Source organism: Conger conger, chromosome 7 (genome assembly GCF_963514075.1).
Source record: "Conger conger chromosome 7, fConCon1.1, whole genome shotgun sequence".
NCBI classification, from domain to species: domain Eukaryota; kingdom Metazoa; phylum Chordata; class Actinopteri; order Anguilliformes; family Congridae; genus Conger; species Conger conger.
Genome location: NC_083766.1, coordinates 735,224 through 754,665, shown reverse-complemented (window position 1 = coordinate 754,665; position 19,442 = coordinate 735,224). Strand labels below are relative to the sequence as shown.

At 51.0% G+C, this 19,442-nt stretch overlaps 1 protein-coding gene across 2 annotated transcripts in view; it reads left to right on the top strand.

Annotated features, from left to right (window-relative positions):
* wwc1 (WW and C2 domain containing 1) overlaps window positions 1–19,442 on the top strand; it is a 50,023-nt gene that overhangs the window by 15,185 nt on the left and 15,396 nt on the right. For both annotated transcript variants that reach the window (XM_061248634.1, XM_061248633.1), the window contains exons 3-13: window positions 373–582; window positions 2,473–2,549; window positions 3,079–3,158; window positions 3,732–3,867; window positions 13,576–13,722; window positions 13,951–14,024; window positions 14,394–14,654; window positions 15,935–16,024; window positions 16,419–16,888; window positions 18,751–18,868; window positions 19,030–19,398. In XM_061248634.1, the coding sequence (XP_061104618.1) occupies window positions 373–582; window positions 2,473–2,549; window positions 3,079–3,158; window positions 3,732–3,867; window positions 13,576–13,722; window positions 13,951–14,024; window positions 14,394–14,654; window positions 15,935–16,024; window positions 16,419–16,888; window positions 18,751–18,868; window positions 19,030–19,398 (2,032 nt within the window). The remainder of the gene's footprint in view (window positions 1–372; window positions 583–2,472; window positions 2,550–3,078; window positions 3,159–3,731; window positions 3,868–13,575; window positions 13,723–13,950; window positions 14,025–14,393; window positions 14,655–15,934; window positions 16,025–16,418; window positions 16,889–18,750; window positions 18,869–19,029; window positions 19,399–19,442) is intronic.

Here is a 19,442-nt window from a genome sequence, read left to right as displayed (position 1 = left end):
AGTGTACTGACCCCCCTCCCCTCAGAGAGCACACAGCTGGCTGGTGAGTGAGTGTACTGACCCCCCTCCCCTCAGAGAGCACACAGCTGGCTGGTGAGTGAGTGTACTGACCCCCCTCCCCTCAGAGAGCACACAGCTGGCTGGTGAGTGAGTGTACTGACCCCCCCTCCCCTCAGAGAGCACACAGCTGGCTGGTGAGTGAGTGTACTGACCCCCCTCCCCTCAGAGAGCACACAGCTGGCTGGTGAGTGAGTGTACTGACCCCCCTGCCCTCAGAGAGCACACAGCTGGCTGGTGAGTGTACTGACCCCCCTCCCCTCAGAGAGCACACAGCTGGCTGGTGAGTGAGTGTACTGACCCCCCTGCCCTCAGAGAGCACTCAGCTGGCTGATCCGCGGGAGCAGTGGCAGAGGGAGCAGGAGCGCATGCTGCAGCAGTATGTGGGCGTGGCGCGCGACGCTCTCTCCGCCCAGCAGGAGCTGTACCAGGTCAAGGAGCAGCGCCTCCTCCTGGCCCAGCAGGAGTACTGCACCCTCAACCACGCCTGGAGAGACAAGGATAAGAGCGCCTCTCAGACCAGCCGTAAGGGGGGGGGGAGGGCATCACACTACAGTACAGTACAGGACACTATAGTGACGGACAGTGAAGTGTAAACCATAAGCAGGGACATGTGCGCTGCAGGGTATGGTTCCAATGCACAGATAAAAACTTGAACCCTTGTATATAAACTGACCAAGAAGTAGCACTACCATAGTTTTGGCAACTAGAACATTAAGTCAGTAAAGTACATATGCAAGTGCGATCATTAAAGCATATAGCATGCATGGCTAATTTGGCGGGGGGGGGGGGCTGAGCAAATGAACTCTATCTCATATTTTCATGCAATGCCAAAATGGCATCTCAGTGCCATAGACTACAGTAGCCTATTCGACTGAATGCACCCTGATTTCCATAGTAACATTGTAGCTTGTTGATTGGTTGGTTTTTAATTCATCATCATGATAAAGCTCTTTATCAACCTTTACCTTCATGTTCAACTCCGCATTACTGAGTTTACACTCACTAAGACATGACTTTATCAATGTTTACACTCGCTTAGACATGACTTTATCAATGTTTACACTCGCTAAGACATGACTTTATCAATGTTTACTTCACTTACTATGCATTACTGAGTTTACACTCGCTAAGACATGACTTTATCAATGTTTACACTCGCTAAGACATGACTTTATCAATGTTTACACTCGCTAAGACATGACTTTATCAATGTTTACTTCACTTACTACGCATTACTGAGTTTACACTTAATAAGACATGACTTTATCAATGTTTACACTCGTTAAGACATGACTTTATCAATGTTTACACTCGTTAAGACATGACTTTATCAATGTTTACACTCGTTAAGACATGACTTTTAACAATGTGTACTTCACTTACTACACATTACTGAGTTTACACTCGCTAAGACAAGTCTTTATCAATGTTTACTACGCATTACTGAGTTTACACTTAATACGACATGACTTTATTAATGTTTACTTCACTTACTATACATTACTGAGTTTACACTCGCTAAGACATGTCTTTATCAATGTTTACGACGCATTACTGAGTTTACACTCACTAAGACATGACTTTATCAATGTTTTCTTCACTTACTACACATTACTGAGTTTACACTCGCTAAGACATGTCTTTATCAATGCTTACACTCGCTAAGACATGACTTTATTAATGTTTACACTCGCTAAGACATGACTTTATCAATGTTTACACTCGTTAAGACATGACTTTATCAATGTTTACACTCGCGAAGACATGACTTTATTAATGTTTACTTCACTTACTATGCATTACTGAGTTTACACTTAATAAGACATGACTTTATCAATGTTTACACTCGCGAAGACATGACTTTATTAATGTTTACTTCACTTACTATGCATTACTGAGTTTACACTTAATAAGACATGACTTTATCAATGTTTACTACACATTACTGAGCTTACACTCACTAAGACATGACTTTATCAATGTTTACTTCACTTACTGCAAAGACATGACTATCAATGTTTACACTCGCAAAGACATGACTTTACCAATGTTTACACTTAATAAGACATTAGAAAACCACATTCAGTGAAGAGGTAGTTTGACACTGGCTAGTGTTAACTAATGACGTAGTAAAGACTTTACACACAAACCTACGTACAAACTTCCGTAAGCAGCTAGAGCACAGTTTCAGCACCTCTGTTACACACGGAGCAGATCCCTGACGTCTCGACATGAGCGTATATTTATCTATCACAAGCTGTGCTAAGCTGTGTGAACTTACATTGATCAGAAATAGCACATATGCAAGAAAGGTTGCCTCTATAAACAGACTCATGAGAATTATTATTTATAGAAAGATGAATATGTGTTATTATTTACAGGAAGATAAATATGCGTTATGATGTTTTCCAGTGAACTCTCGATCGTCCTCCAGTAGTAAATATGACCCAGACATCCTGAAAGCGGAGATTGTGACGGCGAAAAGCCGGGTAAGAACAAGCCTTTTCCTGCACGCCCTGCTCTCATGCCCTCCCCTCACGCCCTCACGCCCTGCCCTCACGCCCTGCCCTCACGCCCTCACGCCCTGCCCTCACGCCCTGCCCTCACACCCTGCTCTCATGCCCTCACGCCCTCACGCCCTGCCCTCACGCCCTGCCCTCACACCCTGCTCTCATGCCCTCACGCCCTGCCCTCACGCCCTCACGCCCTGCCCTCACGCCCTGCTCTCACGCCCTCACACCCTGCCTCTCATTTTGTGGCTGTGATGGTGAAGTGCTGCCAGCAGCAGATTCTGGAGGGATTCTGTGTTCTGTGTGTTTGGGGAAGATGACATGACTGGTGGGAATGTTGTTTGTTTGATTTGAGAAATAAAGGTATGTTTTTGACTCCCTCCCTCCATCCCTCTCTCTCTCTCTCTCTCCCTCCCTCCCTCCCTCCCTCCCTCTCCCTCTCCCTCTCCCTCCCTCCCTCCCTCCCTCTCTCTCTCTCCCTCCCTCCCTCCCTCCCTCTCTCTCCCAGGTGAGGAGGCTGAAGAGGGATCTGGCGTATATGAAGCAGGAGCTTCAGTACAAGGAGCAGGGCTTCAACACACTGAGAGAGTGAGTGCTGCTGTCCTCACACAACCTGTCTCTCTCTCTCCTTCTCTCTCCATCTCTCTCCCCTTCTCTCTCTCCCTCTCCCTTCCTCTCTCTCTCCCTCCCTCCCTCTCCCTCTCTCTCTCCCTCTCCCTTCCTCTCTCTCCCTCTCCCTTCCTCTCTCTCCCTCTCCCTTCCTCTCTCTCTCCCTCTCTCCCTTCCTTCCTCCCTCTCTCCCTCTCCCTTCCTCTCTCTCTCTCTCTCTCTCTCTCCCCTGTAGAATGTGGTCAGACCTGTTGTACCGCTACACGGGTGACTTGTTGATGACTCACTCAGCCGGCTCAGCTTGTGAAGGATCCGTGTTTTGCCCTCATTGTGTCACCTCTCTCTCTCTCTCTCACTCTCAGCTTTATGACACCTCTCTCTCACTCTCTCAGCTTTATGTCACCTCTCTCTCTCTCAGCTTTATGTCACCTCTCTCACTCTCTCTCTCACTCTCTCATGTCTCTCATTCCCTCACCCTTATGTTTTACACAGATCATTTCAATCATGTCAATTATTCACCCATACTGATGTAATGCCCCCCTCTCCCCCCAGGATCGAGGCGAAGGTGTCGGGGGCAGCGGGAGGTTGGGGGTGGGGTCAGGACCAGGTGCAGGGCGTCCTGAGTGAGGTCAGGGCGATACGAAATGCCATCAGCTCCGGGGAGAGGGAGAAACAGGAGCTCCTGCAGGTCAGTCCCCAACACACACACACACTCACATACACAAACATTTACACACACACACACACACATTTACACACACACACACACACACACACACATTTACACACACATTCATGACAGCTGAAAGCACTTAATGGCGATCCATATTTTCAGTAGACTGTCCTTTTTGAAAAAGATGAGGCAGGGCTCATATTTTTTCCAGGGACACATGAGCTCCAAAGTTGAGCTCAAGGCTGAGCTGTAGGCCCCAGTGAGGCAGGCAGGCTGAGCTGTAGGCCCCAGTGAGGCAGGCAGGTAGGCTGAGCTGTAGGCCCCAGTGAGGCAGGCAGGCTGAGCTGTAGGCCCCAGTGAGGCAGGCATGCTGAGCTGTAGGTCCCAGTGAGGCAGGCAGGCAGGCTGAGCTGTAGGCCCCAGTGAGGCAGGCAGGCAGGCTGAGCTGTAGGCCCCAGTGAGGCAGGCAGGCAGGCTGAGCTGTAGGCCCCAGTGAGGCAGGCAGGCAAGCTGAGCTGTAGGCCCCAGTGAGGCAGGCATGCTGAGCTGTAGGCCCCAGTGAGGCAGGCATGCTGAGCTGTAGGCCCCAGTGAGGCAGGCAGGCAGGCTGAGCTGTAGGCCCCAGTGAGGCAGGCAGGCAGGCTGAGCTGTAGGTCCCAGTGCGGCAGGCAGGCAGGCTGAGCTGTAGGCCCCAGTGAGGCAGGCAGACTGAGCTGTAGGCCCCAGTGAGGCAGGCAGACTGAGCTGTAGGCCCCAGTGAGGCAGGCAGGCAGGCTGAGCTGTAGGCCCCAGTGAGGCAGGCAGGCTGAGCTGTAGGCCCCAGTGAGGCAGGCAGGCTGAGCTGTAGGCCCCAGTGAGGCAGGCAAGCTGAGCTGTAGGCCCCAGTGAGGCAGGTAGGCTGAGCTGTAGGCCCCAGTGAGGCAGGTAGGCTGAGCTGTAGGCCCCAGTGAGGCAGGCAGACTGAGCTGTAGGCCCCAGTGAGGCAGGCAGGCAGGCTGAGCTGTAGGCCCCAGTGAGGCAGGCAGGCTGAGCTGTAGGCCCCAGTGAGGCAGGCAGGCTGAGCTGTAGGCCCCAGTGAGGCAGGCAAGCTGAGCTGTAGGCCCCAGTGAGGCAGGCAGGCTGAGCTGTAGGCCCCAGTGAGGCAGGCAGGCTGAGCTGTAGGCCCCAGTGAGGCAGGCAAGCTGAGCTCTAGGCCCCAGTGAGGCAGGTAGGCTGAGCTGTAGGCCCCAGTGAGGCAGGCAGGCTGAGCTGTAGGCCCCAGTGAGGCAGGCATGCTGAGCTGTAGGCCCCAGTGAGGCAGGTAGGCAAGGTAGTCAGTGGACAGCTGGTGTTTAATGTGGCGAGACTGAGTGGAGGATCGGTGTGGAGCGGTGTTTAAGAACAAAGCGTCTCTTCTGTCCCGTGAGTGGGGTAATTATTCTGGGTTAATTATGTCGAGAGAACAGTGCCGTCCATTTTAGGAACTGTGCGACTTTGTGTCAATATGGTCTCGCCCAATCACGGGCAGCGATGCCTTACAGGCCGTGTTTTTAAATGCTTATCAGCAGTCATGTTAAAGACTGGCCTTCTGGGATGTTACATTTCACACATGGGGGTGATTCTCATCTGCCTATATCCAGCTGGATGCACAGCTAAATCTCAAATGCTTTAACATGGCAACAAAAACCCAAAACACACAGAAGAAAACAAGCAAATACTGTTAAAACGGATCGAAGAATAGTCAGAATGGCAAAGATTCAGCCATTCATCAGCTCCAGAAAGATCAAAGATCCATCCATCCATCATCACCCGCTTATCCGGAGTCGGGTCGCAGTGGCAGTAGGCAAAGCCGGGTATTCCCTCTCCCCAGCAACGCATTCTAGCTCCTCCTGGGGGATCCCGAGGCGTTCCCTGGCCAGGAGAGATATATAATCTCTCCAGCGGGCTCTGGGTCTCCCTCGGGGTCTCCGCCCAGTTGGACGAGCCCGGAAAACCTCCAAAGGGAGGCGCCCCCGGGAGGCATCGTGATCAGATGCCCCAACCACCTCAATTGGCTCCTTTCGGCGCGAAGGAGCAGCGGCTCTACTCCGAGCTCCCTCCGGATGTCCGAGCTCCTCACCCTATCTCTAAGGCTGAGCCCGGCCACCCTACGGAGGAAGCTCATTTCAGCCGCTTGTATACGCGATCTCGTTCTTTTGGTCACTACCCAAAGCTTGTGACCATAGGTGAGGTTTGGGACGTAGATCGACCAGTAAATCGAGAGCTTTGCCTTCCGGCTCAGCTCCCTCTTCACCACAACGGTCCGGTGCAACGCCCGCATTACTGCTGACGCTGCACCGATCCGCCTGTCGATCTCACGCTCCCTTCTACCCTCACTCGTGAACAAGACCCCAAGATACTTGGGGCAAAGACTCGTTCCCAACCCGGAGGGAGCAATCCACTGTTTTCCGGCAGAGAACCATGGCCTCGGACTTGACTCTCATCCCGGCCGCTCGGCTGCAAACCGCTCCAGGGCATGCTGAAGGTCACGGTCTGATGAAGCCAGCAGAACCACATCATCCGCAAAAAGCAGAGATGCGATTCTGAGGTTTATTGGTTTATTGGTTTATTGGGATCCCCATTAGCTGTTACCGAGGTAACAGCTACTCTTCCTGGGGTCCACCTTAAAAACATAAAAGTATACTCATGCTTTCACTTATAAGCATACATTAATACATTACAGTAATCATCTTACCCCCCCCCCCCCCCCCCACACCCCCAAAAACAAACACAAAACACCTTAACAGTATAACAGAACATTTCAAACACATTTAAATAAAACCATTTATCAATTTATTTTGCAGGCATGTACCCAAGAATAACCTCTTTAGTTTCTTTTTAAAACTTACTTGTTGCTTGAGTAATCAAGCATGGCAACCTATTCCAAAGGGAGATAGCTCTATACATACCCGTTTTTTTCCTTGCATTGTTTCTAGGTTGAGGCATTGTAACATGACCCATTCTCGCTTGTCTTGTTTCATGATCATGTCTGTCCTTAGAAATTATTTTTGAGTATAGGCAATAGGGTTGTTTTAAAACACAAATATTTCTGAACAAGACCAGGAGACTGCATGTAAATCTGTCTTCCACCTTCAGCCAGGAAAGATCTGCATGCATTTTATTGACACTTTCTCTCATTGAACAGCTGAGGGTGAGACGTGCTGCTCTATTCTGCACTAACTGGAGCTTGTGCAGCTCTTTGTTTGCTGCATTGGACCAGATTGCAGGACAGTAGTCAAGATGAGACAATACCAAGGCCTGTATGACCTGCAGAGTGGTGCTTGGAGTCAAGAAAGAGGAGCATCTTCTTAACATAGATATTCCTCTCCCCATTTTACCAACTATCATATCTATGTGTTTATGCCACGATAGATGCCCATCAAGAATAACCCCCAGAAGTTTAGCCTCAGTGACCTGTTCTATAGTGCCCTTGATGTTAATACATAATTTGCTATCTTGCCTTAATGCATGGCTTGAGCCAAAAACAATGGATTTAGTCTTAGGTATATTCAGAACTAGCTTGTTATTGGTTATCCAGTCAAAAATCTAATTAATTTCATTTTCTAAAAGAGCATTTAACTCATCCACACTGTTTGATGACATATGTACTGTGGAGTCATCGGCAAACATAACTAAATTGGCTTTAGTCAGAACAAGTGGCATATCATTGGTAAATATAGCGTAGAGCAATGGACCCAAGCAACTTCCATGGGGAACACCACACTGTACCATCTTTTTGTCAGAAAAACTTCCATTAAAGAAAACCATTTGTGTTCTATTACACAAGTAGCTCCTCATCCAGTTAAGCGTAGTAGTATTAAAACCATAAGTAGCCAGTTTCATCAAGAGCATCTCACGATCTATTAAATCAAAAGCAGCACTGAAATCAAGTAGAACAGCACCCACAATCATTTTCTTGTCTATATCACCCAACCACTGATCGGTCAACTGCATCAAAGCTGTGCTCGTGGAGTGATCCTTCTTGTAGGCATGCTGGAATTCACAATTAAGATTGTTACAAGAGAAATAATTTGAAACCTGATCGAAAACAACTCTTTCCATGAGCTTACTTAGCACAGGAAGAATGCTGATAGGGCGACTATTAGCACCTGTAAAAGTGTCCTTCTTGTTTTTGGGTAAAGGAATCACTTTAGCAGCTTTCCAGTTCTGGGGGAAAACACCGTCCTGTAAACTCAGATTAAAAATATGACAAATGGGTAGAGCAATAGGGACATTCTTAAGAGTTTCCCATCAAGGTGATCTAAACCTGAGGGTTTTTCACCATCCAAGCTACACAGAAGTTAATTTACCTTATTCACTTGGGATTGGCTGAAAATCAAATTTACAATCTCTATCTTTCATAAGAAAGTCATTGATTAGTTGTTTTGAGAGTTTGCTATTGGAAACTGTCATTTCATTTTTTAGTTTTTAAATTTTACTCATAAAATATTCATTAAAATAATTAGCAATATCTTGAGGTTTTGTAATAAAGGTACCGTCGGACTCTATGAAGGAGGGTGTATTATCACGAGATCTACCCATTATATCATTTAGAGTTTTCCACAATTTCTTCCCATCATGTTTAGTTTCATATATCCTATTCTGATAATACATACTTTTCTTCTTCCTATTCATTTTTGTTACTTGGTTTCTAAGTGCACCGTATGACTTCCAATCAGCTTTATTGCCAGACTTAATTGACACTATTTTCACTGTATTCCTCTGAGCCATTAAGGCTTTCAGTTCCTCATCAATCCAAGGTGCTTTTCTTGTTTTAACGGTGAATTTCCTAATGGGGGCATGTTTATCAGCCACCTCAATAAACATTTTTGGAAATAGATCAAGTGCTGTGTCCACATTGTTTATTGCACACACTTTTTCCCATTGTACCTTGTTTATGTCTCCAATGAAGTCGTTCTCACAAAAATGTTTTAAACCGGACCGGACACTCTCCTCAGCTCAGCTGCGCCTTGAGATCCTGTCCATGAATACCACAAACAGGACCGGTGACAAGGGGCAACCTTGGCAGAGTCCAACACCCACAGGAAACGTGCTTGACTTTGTGCCGAGAATGCGGACTCAGCTCTCACTTTGGTTATACAGGGACCTGATGGCTCGTAACAATGGCCCCGGTACCCCACACTCCCGCAGTACACCCCACAGGGTTCCCCGGGGGACACGGTCGAAAGCCTTCTCCAAGTCCACAAAGCACATGTGGACTGGATGGGCAAACTCCCATGACCCTGCCAGCAACCCAAGGTAAAGAGCTGGTCCACTGTTCCACGGCCAGGACGGAAGCCACATTGCTCCTCCTGAATCCGAGGTTCGACCGTCGGTCGGAGCCTCCTTTCCAGCACCCTAGAGTAAGCTTTCCCAGGGAGGCTGAGGAGTGTGATACCCCGGTAATTGGAGCACACCCTCCGGTCCCCCTTCTTGAAATACTGTCCCTGACTTCCACGCAACACTGAGGAGGCGTGTCAGCCAAGACAGCCCAACAATGTCCAGAGCCTTCAGCATCTCAGGGCGAATCTCATCTACACCCGGAGACTTGCCACTGAGGAGCTTTTTGACTACCTCAGCAACTTCCGCCAGGGATATAGGTGCAGATTCCCCCGAGTCTTCGGGCTCTGCCTCTTCCACAGAGGACGTGTTGTTCGGGTTCAGGAGCTCCTCGAAGTGCTCTTTCCACCGCCCGACAATATCCCCAGTCCGGGTCAGCAGTTCTCCTCCCCTGCTGAAAACAGCCTGAGACAAGCCCTGCTTTCCCTTTCTGAGTCGTCGGATGGTTTCCTCGAGGCCAACCGAAAGTCCTTCTCTGTAGCCTCCCCGAACTCGTCCCATACCCAAGTTTTTACTTCAGCGACTGCCGAAGCCGCAGCCCTTCTGGCCACCTGGTACCTGTCTGCTGCTTCAGGGGACCCCTGGGCCAGCCAAGCCCGAAAGGCTTCCTTCTTCAGCTTTACGGCCTCCCTCACCGCTGGTGTCCACCAGCGGGTTCTTGGGTTGCCGCCCCGACAGGCACCGATGACCTTCTGGCCACAGCTCCTGCTTGCCGCCTCTGCAATGGAGGCTTTGAACATGGCCCACTCGGACTCCATGTCCCTAGCTTCCCCCGGGATTCGTGAGAAGTTCCTCCGGAGGTGGGAGTTGAAGACCTCGCGAACAGGGGCCTCCGCCAGACGTTCCCAGTTCACCCTCACTACACGTTTGGGTTTACCGGGTCTGTCCGGCAGCCTCCCCGGCCACTTGATCCAACTCACCACCAGGTGGTGATCAGTTGACAGCTCTGCTCCTCTCTTCACCCGAGTGTCCAAGACATACGGCCGCAGGTCTGACGATACGACCACAAAGTCGATCATTGATCTTTGGCCTAAGGTGCTCTGGTACCAAGTACACTTATGAGCTACCCTATGCTCGAACATGGTGTTTGTTATCGACAATCCATGACCAGCACAGAAGTCCAATAACAAAACACCGCTTGGGTTCAGATCAGGCAGGCCATTCCTCCCAATCACCCCTCTCCAGGTTTCTCCGTCATTGCCCACGTGAGCGTTGAAGTCGCCCAGCAGAACTATGGAGTCTCCGGGTGGCACCCTTTCCAGGATGCCGCCCAGTGACTCCAAGAAGGCCGGATACTCTGAACTGCCGTTTGGTGCATAAGCACAAATGACAGTCAGAGCTTTCCCCCCAGCAACACGTAATCGCAGAGAGGTGACCCTCTCGTTCCCCGGGTGGAACTCCAACACAGTGGCGCTCAGCCGGTGGCTTGTGAGTATCCCCACACCCGCCCGGCGTCTCTCACCTTGAGCAACTCCAGAAAAGAACAGTCCTTTCCAGGAGTTTGGTTCCGGAACCAGTACTGTGCGTGGAGGTGAGCCCAACTATATCTAGTTGGTACCGCTCCGCCTCCCGCACTAGCTCCGGTTCCTTCCCCACCAGAGAGGTGACGTTCCACGTCCCCAGAACCAGTCTGCGATGCCGAGGATCAGCACGCCCGGATCCCCGCCTTTGCCTACTGCCCGTTGGGCAAAGCACCCGACTCCGATGCCGACCCCTGCAGGTGGTGAGCCCACAGGGCGGCGACCCCACGTGACCAGTTCGGGCTGTGCCCGGCCGGGCCCCATGGGATAAGGCCCGGCCACCAGACGCTCGCCGACGAGCTCCCCTCCCGGGTCTGGCTCCGGCAGGGGGCCCCAGTAAGATCAAAGATGATGTGCAATTACCTGTAAGTGCTGTTACAGTCAGAAGACCTTTGATCGAAGCTAAGCTATCAGCAAGAAGCCCCCGTAAAGCACCATTGTTGAAAAAAGAGCATGTGCAGAATCGGTTAAAATTTGCCAAGGAACACATCGATTGACCCAAAGAGAAATGGCGTAACATTCTGTGGACTGATGAGAGTGAAATTGTTCTTTTCGGGTCTAGTGGTCATCGACAGTACGTCAGACGACCCCCGGGTACTGAATTGAAGTCACAGTATGCTGTGAAGACAGTGAAGCATGGTGGCGCAAAAATCATGGTATGGGGATGTTTTTCATACTACGGTGTTGGTATCGTATACCAGGGATGAATCAGTTTGAATACATCAAAATACTTGAAGAGATTATGTTGCCGTATGCTGGAGAGGAAATGCCTCTGAAATGGGTGTTTCAACAAGACAACGACCCCAAACACAAGAGCAAGTGAGCAACATCTTGGTTCCACACAAAAAGGATTGAGGTAATGGAGTGGCCAGCTCACCTCAACCCCATTGAAAATGTTTCTGAAGCAAAACCCAAAAATTCACAGGAACTGTGGAAAATCGTCCTGGGCTGAAATACCTGTTTCTAGGTGCCAGATGTTGGTTAACTCGATGCAACGCAGTTATCCAAAAAAATGGTTATGCAACTAAATATTAGTTCAGTAATTTAAAGTGAAGTTAAATCTTGAACATTTTATTCAGTTTATACAGTAAGTGTTTGAGTTTGAAGAGAAAAATGTTGACACTGCCAGATTAATATTCCTTTTATTTGCTTCCTGTAAAATAATTTGATAAAACGCAGACTTGATAAAAATTTGTGAATGCTTTGATTTGGAATTGAATGTGTAATGTTTCCACTACATTTGAAATATGGAACTAAAAGCTATTAAAAAATCTTTATTCACATTTTTTATCGCACTGCTATTTATTTGAACACAACTGTAAGTGTGGCAGATGCAGCTTTGACCGGCTTCCGGCAGGTCTGACATATAGTCCTGTACCTCCTGAAATCCAGACTGCAGACGACTGTCTCTGCCACAGGACTCTCTCAGACAGGAATGTGCCAGTGCGATTATCTGTGTATCATTTCCCAGCCTTCTGCGAGCAGATGGGAAAAGGTCTTCCAGAACTCATGGCTTCTTGATTTTTGTACAATGTTGTCACTGGGAGACTGTGAATGTTTCAGGTGAAACTGGCGGTGAGAATTTGAGTGTGTACTTTCAGTTTAACTCAGGGAAGTACAGTGCAGTGTATTGCAGTGCACTGTATTCAGACTGCCTTGCAGGCCAGAGTTTGTATCGCTCCCATACTGGTTTATTTATCAGCCGTAAGGTTCTGCTGGAATGTGTTCAGGTGGCAGTAATCTCACAGCTGCTGGTGAATGGCTCTATTTAGTTTTACCATCTTTGTTTGGCTGACATTCAGGTTTCCTTTTTCTATTGCTGTCTTTATTTCTTCAGCAGAAGCGTGTGACTGAGAGAGCGTGGGTTTAAACCTGCTCGCTCTGCCGCAGGGCTGAGTTCATCTGCAGACCCGTAGCTGGGGCGATGTGCGCAGTCCTCCAGGGACGTTTCTCTGGAGGTCTAATAGAACGCCATAAACGCCACGCTTCTTTATATCTCACACCTCCTGCGCTGAGGGGGGAATCACACAGCCTCCCAGACGGCTGTAGCGGATGTCACCTCCTCTTAGCATGGAATTTAAAACGGACCGTAAATTCCCCCGAGAGGCACCCCGTGAGGAGGCAATACTGTCGACGCATCACATTCTGTCCTGCCACATGAGGGGTGTGCGTGTGTGTGTGTGCGCGTGCGTGTGCCTGTGTCTGCGCTGCCTGAGACCATGTCGTAAGGTGGGATACATGAAACACGGCATGTTCTCCTCTCCTCTCTGACGTGTGGAGCACGGAGCCGGGCTGACTGGAGCTCAGGAACTCTCTGGCAGCGGGTGCGTTAGCGAGAAAGGGACGGAGTGACCCAGAAATCTGTTTCTGTAGAAAATGACGAAGACCATTCCATCCCTTAGTTTCAGTCTGAGTTCTTGCTGAATATGCTTTTGGGATCTCCAGCACAAATTTTGCAGCACAACAGAATTTTGAGTTTACAAGCCTGGGAATCTGACGGTTTTTCAATTCAGGAAGAAGCAGCTGTAAATTCTTTGGAAAGATGTGGAGGAATTCTGTTTTACTGCACTTCTGACTGAATGTGGGTCTCGGGTAGAATATGCAGAGGGTACAGGCTTTGAAGCTCGCATAGTTTCATTTTCTTACCCACAACCCCATGCTGCACCAGGAATGGGCATTGAGTCTGTGCACAGTGTAATTCAGTCACTGCAGCAGGAACACCACAGTCAGTGCACACGGCCTGCAGCTCTGAATGGTGGAATAATGGTTCAGATTCAGTGGTCCTGTTGGCTGGTTAGATGCGGTTCTGCTGCAGACGTGACCGGACTCTCGTTGTCGTTGTCAGAAACTGGCGGTGCTGAAGGACGGCTTCCAGCTGGATTCTGGGTCGCAGTCGGACCTGTTTGCCAGCAGCTCCTCGCTGTCCAACTCCAACCTGTCCCTCCCGCGCCTGTACTCCGACGCAGAGTCCCAGACCGACCTACCTGCACAGGTGAGTGTGTTTCTGAGGGGGGGTTCAAAAGGTAAAAGTCCTCCCCAGTATTTTGTTCCAACACCTGGATCTGCTAATGTGCACATTTCTTCAGTCAGACTAACGAGTGGGAGAAACACTTTTACTTTCTGACCCCTGGACTCTGTGTGGCGTGCTCTTACCTGGGTGCACATCTGAAGAGCTGCTGCACTGAGTGCTCAGTTTTATTTCTGTTTGTTCTCTCTCCAGTTCACTGGAAACACCAACAACAAGCTGGCGGAGAAGGTGCGCTTGAGCCTGAAGTACGAGGAAGCCAAGCGCAGGTAAAGGACCTGATCAGTGTGTGTGCTCTCAGCTTTAACAGCCTTTTCCATCTTTCAGACGAGATGTTAAACCCAGGTCCTGACTCACTGTGGTCATTAAAGATCCCATGACCCTCTTCGCAACCTGGCTCTTTCAACCTGCCACCTAATCATCCTCTGATTCAATTGGCTAGATCATTTTCTCCCTCTCCACCAGATGATGTGTGATACATTGGTGGTGGTAGAGGCAAGTTTCCCCCTCATCAGTGTAAAAGCACTCTGAGTGTGCAAAAGTATAAGTATAAATGGAACTGTGTAGTACAGCAGTTACAGAGTTCAGCATCAGCTCATGGTCGTGGCATGCTCATGTGTGTCTGATGGCGCCCCCAGGATTGCGAACATGGAGGTGCAGATTGCGCGGCTGGACAGTGAGGCGTGGCCGGGGCTGCTGGACCCTGAGCGCGACCGCCTCATCCTCATCAGCGAGAAGGAGGAGCTTCTGAAGGAGCTGCAGTACCTGCGGCCCCGCCCCCGCCAGCCCAGCCATGCCCACCAGCCCAGCCACGCCCACCACATCGAGAGCGAGAAGAAACGGCTGGAGCAGGACCTGCAGGAGGCCCGAGACAGCCAGAGCAAAGCGCTTACTGAGAGGTGAACACTATATACTATACGCACTCTATACACTATACACTGTATACACCTGCAGTAGTCAGAGAGCCAGAGCAAAGTGCTTACTGAGAGGTGAACACTATATACTATACACACACTATACACTATATGCACCTGCAGCAGTCAGAGAGCCAGAGCAAAGCGCTTACTGAGAGGTGAACACTATACACACTCTATACACTATATACACCTGCAGTAGTCAGAGAGCCAGAGCAAAGTGCTCACTGAGAGGTGCATACTATACACTATGCACACGCTATACGCTATACACTATACACACTCTACACACTATGCACCATATACACACCTACAGCAGCCAGAGAGCCAGTGCAAAGCGCTTACAGAGAGGTACATACTATACACCGTACACTATACACTATACAGAACAGCAGTTAGTGCCTGAGGTCCCCTAGTCACTGAGCAGGGTGGAACAGAGCCAAAGACAGGGCCAAACCGGATTGAGCAGGGCTCATATCCACCGCTGAGATCGTCTCACCGCTGCTCCCTCCCCCTGTAGCCTGGGTGCTGCTGTAGGCGGTGCGGCCCGGTGCGGCCCGGTGGGTCCTCCCCTCCTCCTGCTCCTTTCTGTTTCTCCCTTCATCAATCCCAGAATGTCGGGAATGTACTCCGTTTTATCTGACATTACTAGTTTCGTACAGTATTGGTGCGGAGTGCTTCAGTGTGTTGAGATCTGTTTACCCACTGCTTTATTTGTCCTGCATACAGTGAGCAGATACTCTTACTGAGAGAAACTTACAAGTGTAATGAGGCGTGATGCGTAAAAACATAATCCCAGGAGAAGCCAAAGAACATTCATTATTCACAGAACTACAGTAACCAGGCAACAAGCCCGTAAAAGCTTAAACAGTGCAGACACTGTATAAAACGGACTCTTCGTATCTTAAACACGCTGGGGATGGTAAAACTAGAATCGCTGTAGGAGCCATTGAGGGTACTTTTGCATGCACCCACATTTATATCTTATTTTATGTTTAATGAATTCCTATCAATAACCTCCTTTGTTTCTGGTTTAATGTGAGAAACGGCATGACAGTGTGTGTGTCCGTGACACATCTATATCTACGTGTGTCTGTAACATAGGACGTCACTGACTGATTTCTATTCTGCAAATATGCTAGAATCTTTTGTTTATTCATTATTCAGTTTAGCAAGTTATTGCTTTTGTTCTTTAAAAAACTTTTCTTGTCTCAAGACCCTCTTTTGAAAATTTGCCCCAGTACTGAGTCTCTCTCTGTTGCCAGACTACGGCTGCACTGCAAGAGAAACAAACTGGTACGAGAGCTGGAGGAAACGGTCCGCCTGGCGTCCTCTCTACACACACAGCTAAAGAGGTACTCACCCCATCACTCTCTACACACACAGCTAAAGAGGTACTCACCCCATCACTCTACACAGACAGCTGAAGAGGTAGCACTAGCACTAGCATCTGTGCACTAACGCGGGTATCCCCATGCTGACACTAGCATCTGTGCGCTAACGCTAGCATCCCAACGCTGATACTAGCATCTGTGCGCTAACGCTAGTATCCCCGCCATAACACTAGCATCTGTGCGCTAACTCTAGCATCCCCACGCTGACACTAACATCTGTGCGCTAACGCTAGTATCCCCGCCATAACACTAGCATCTGTGCGCTAACGCTAGTATCCCCGCCATAACACTAGCATCTGTGTGCTAACGCTAGTATCCCCATGCTAAGGCTAACCCTGCCCCGGTGTCTCCCCAGCCTGTCGGCCAGCACGCTGTCCTGCTCCTCGGGCAGCAGCCGGGGCTCCCTCACCTCCAGCCGGGGCTCTCTGGCCACCTCCAGCCTGGGCTCCTCGTCCCAGAGCCTGGACCTGTACGCAGAGCAGCCAGAGCTGGGGGACCCGGACCTGCTGAGCCGGCTGGAGTCGCTGCTGCAAGAGGGGCCGCCTGGGTACCGGCCCCCCCGCTCTATCCCCACCATCCACGAGCACGAGGTGACCGAGCCTGGGGCCCCCCCGCCCCCCCCAGGGCTGCAGCCCCCCCAGCCCGCCGACACGCCTCGCTCCGGGGGCTCCCTCTCACCCCGATCCTCCCTCTCCTCCCTCTCCCCCCCCCGCTCCCCCCGGGGCCCCCATGCCAGCTTCCTGTGCGGCCCCCTGGGGGGGGCCGGCGTGGCATGTTCCAGCTCTGAGACCGAAGGCAAGACGGAGGGAACCACTGCACCGAGAGGTACAGCGCCCTCCTGTCCCAAAACCTGTCCCACACCCCTCTCTGTCCCACACCCCTCTCTGTGCCACACCTCTCTCTGTCCCACACCCTACACCCCTCTCTGTGCTACACACCTCTCTGTCCCACACCCCTCTCTGTGCCACACCTCTCTCTGTCCCACACCCTACACCCCTCTCTGTGCTACACACCTCTCTGTCCCTCACCCCTCTCTGTGCCACACCTCTCTCTGTCCCACACCCCACACCCCTCTCTGTGCTACACACCTCTCTGTCCCTCACCCCTCTCTGTGCCACACACCTCTCTGTCCCACACCCCTCTCTGTGCCACACACCTCTCTGTCCCACACCCCACACACCTCTCTGTGCCACACACCTCTCTGTCCCACACCCCACACACCTCTCTGTCCCACACCCCTCTCTGTGCCACACCCCTCTCTGTGCCACACCCCTCTCTGTGCCACACCCCTCTCTGTGCCACACACCTCTCTGTCCCACACACCTCTCTGTCCCACACCTCTCTGTGCCACACACCTCTCTGTCCCACACCTCTCTGTGCCACACACCTCTCTGTCCCACACCTCTCTCTGTCCCACACACCTCTCTGTCCCACACCTCTCTCTGTGCCACACACCTCTCTGTCCCACACCCCACACACCTCTCTGTCCCACACACCTCTCTGTCCCACACCCCACACCCGTCTCTGTCCCACACACCTCTCTGTCCCACACCCCACACACCTCTCTGTCCCACACCCCTCTCTGTCCCACACACCTCTCTGTCCCACACCCCACACACCTCTCTGTCCCACACCCCTCTCTGTGCCACACCCCTCTCTGTGCCACACCCCTCTCTGTGCCACACACCTCTCTGTCCCACACACCTCTCTGTCCCACACCCCACACCCCTCTCTGTCCCACACCCCTCTCTGTCCCACACACCGCTCTGTCCCACACACCTCTGTGCCACACACCGCTTTTGCCACACACCGCTCTGTCCCACACACCTCTCTTTCCCACACCTCTCTGTCCCACACACCTCTCTGTGCCACACCCCTCTCTGTGCCACACACCTCTCTGTCCCACACACCTCTCTGTCCCACACACCTCTCTGTGCCACACACCTCTCTGTCCCACACCCCTCTCTGTGCCACACACCCCTCTCTGTGCCACACACCTCTCTGTCCCACACCTCTCTGTCCCACACACCTCTCTGTGCCACACCCCTCTCTGTGCCACACACCTCTCTCTGTCCCACACCCCTCTCTATCCCACACACCTTCCTTTCCCAACTGAGCTCTCTGGACCTTCTTTCTTACTGCTTCTGCTTCCTTTGTGGTTTTATGATCAGGACATCTAGTTGCCCAGTTGCTAAGGTGAATGATTGGAACCTGGAAGGTTGGTGGTTCAAGCCTTGTTGTAGCCACAATAAGATCTGTGCAGCTGTTGGGCCCTTGAGCAAGGCCCTTACCCCCACATTGCTCCATGGGGGATTGGCCCCTGCTAGTCTAATCAACTGTAGACTTTAGATAACAGCATCAGCTAAATAACTGTAACTAACTTACTGTAGCATTGTACTTGTAGAGATGCATATGAGCTATAGCTTCAGGAGGCCACCATTGACCCCTTGCTGCTCATGGGCATTCCTCCTGAAGTTGCAGGTGCAGTGTGAGCAGGGAGAGTGAAGGCTTACAGAGCTCTGCTACCTACACATGTAACCTGGCACCTGTCCCGCGGGAGAGGGGGGGCACTCTGCTGTGTACACCTGCTCAGATCTGGCAATCCGATACCCTAACCCACGGCCAGGGTGGTGGGGGCGTTCTGACTGGCTGTTCTGTTCTTCTGCTCTCCCTTCCCCCCCTCACAGATTCTGTTGTGCGATCGAGGGGGGCGGGGCCTGCAGGAAAGAAGGTGGGCGTGACGTCTGCGGTGTCGGACGAATCCGTGGCGGGGGACAGTGGCGTTTACGAGCCAGAGGAGACCAGGTAAGGGAGTGGGCCGGTCTGGAGGAGATCAGTAGATCCTAATATGGGCAGCAGTGTAGTGTCATGGTTAAGGAACAGATTCTGTTAAAGCTTATTTAGGCTGCTTGTTATACCTTGTTAAAGCACTGTGTGGCTTAGGCTGGTGTGTGTGTGTCCTGTAGGCCGCTCCCTCCCACAGAGCCTCTGCTGCCCCCTCAACAGAGCGGACCTCTGGGTGAACAGAGCGGATCTCTGGGTGAACAGAGTGGATCTCTGGGTGAACAGAGTGGATCTCTGGGTGAACAGAGCGGATCTCTGGGTGAACAGAGCGGATCTCTGGGTGAACAGAGTGGATCTCTGGGTGAAAAGAGCGGATCTCTGGGTGAAAAGAGCGGATCTCTGGGTGAAAAGAGCGGATCTCTGGGTGAACAGAGCGGGTCTGCTCAGGTGGGGTTAGGGCTGAAGTATGATCTGAAGGAGAGGAGATTCACCGTGTTCGTCCTGCAGCTCTGCAACTGCACAGCCCTGCCCCTCCCCCCTGGACACAGCCTGTATGTACCACTATGTGTGTGTGTGTGTGTGTGTGTGTGTGTGT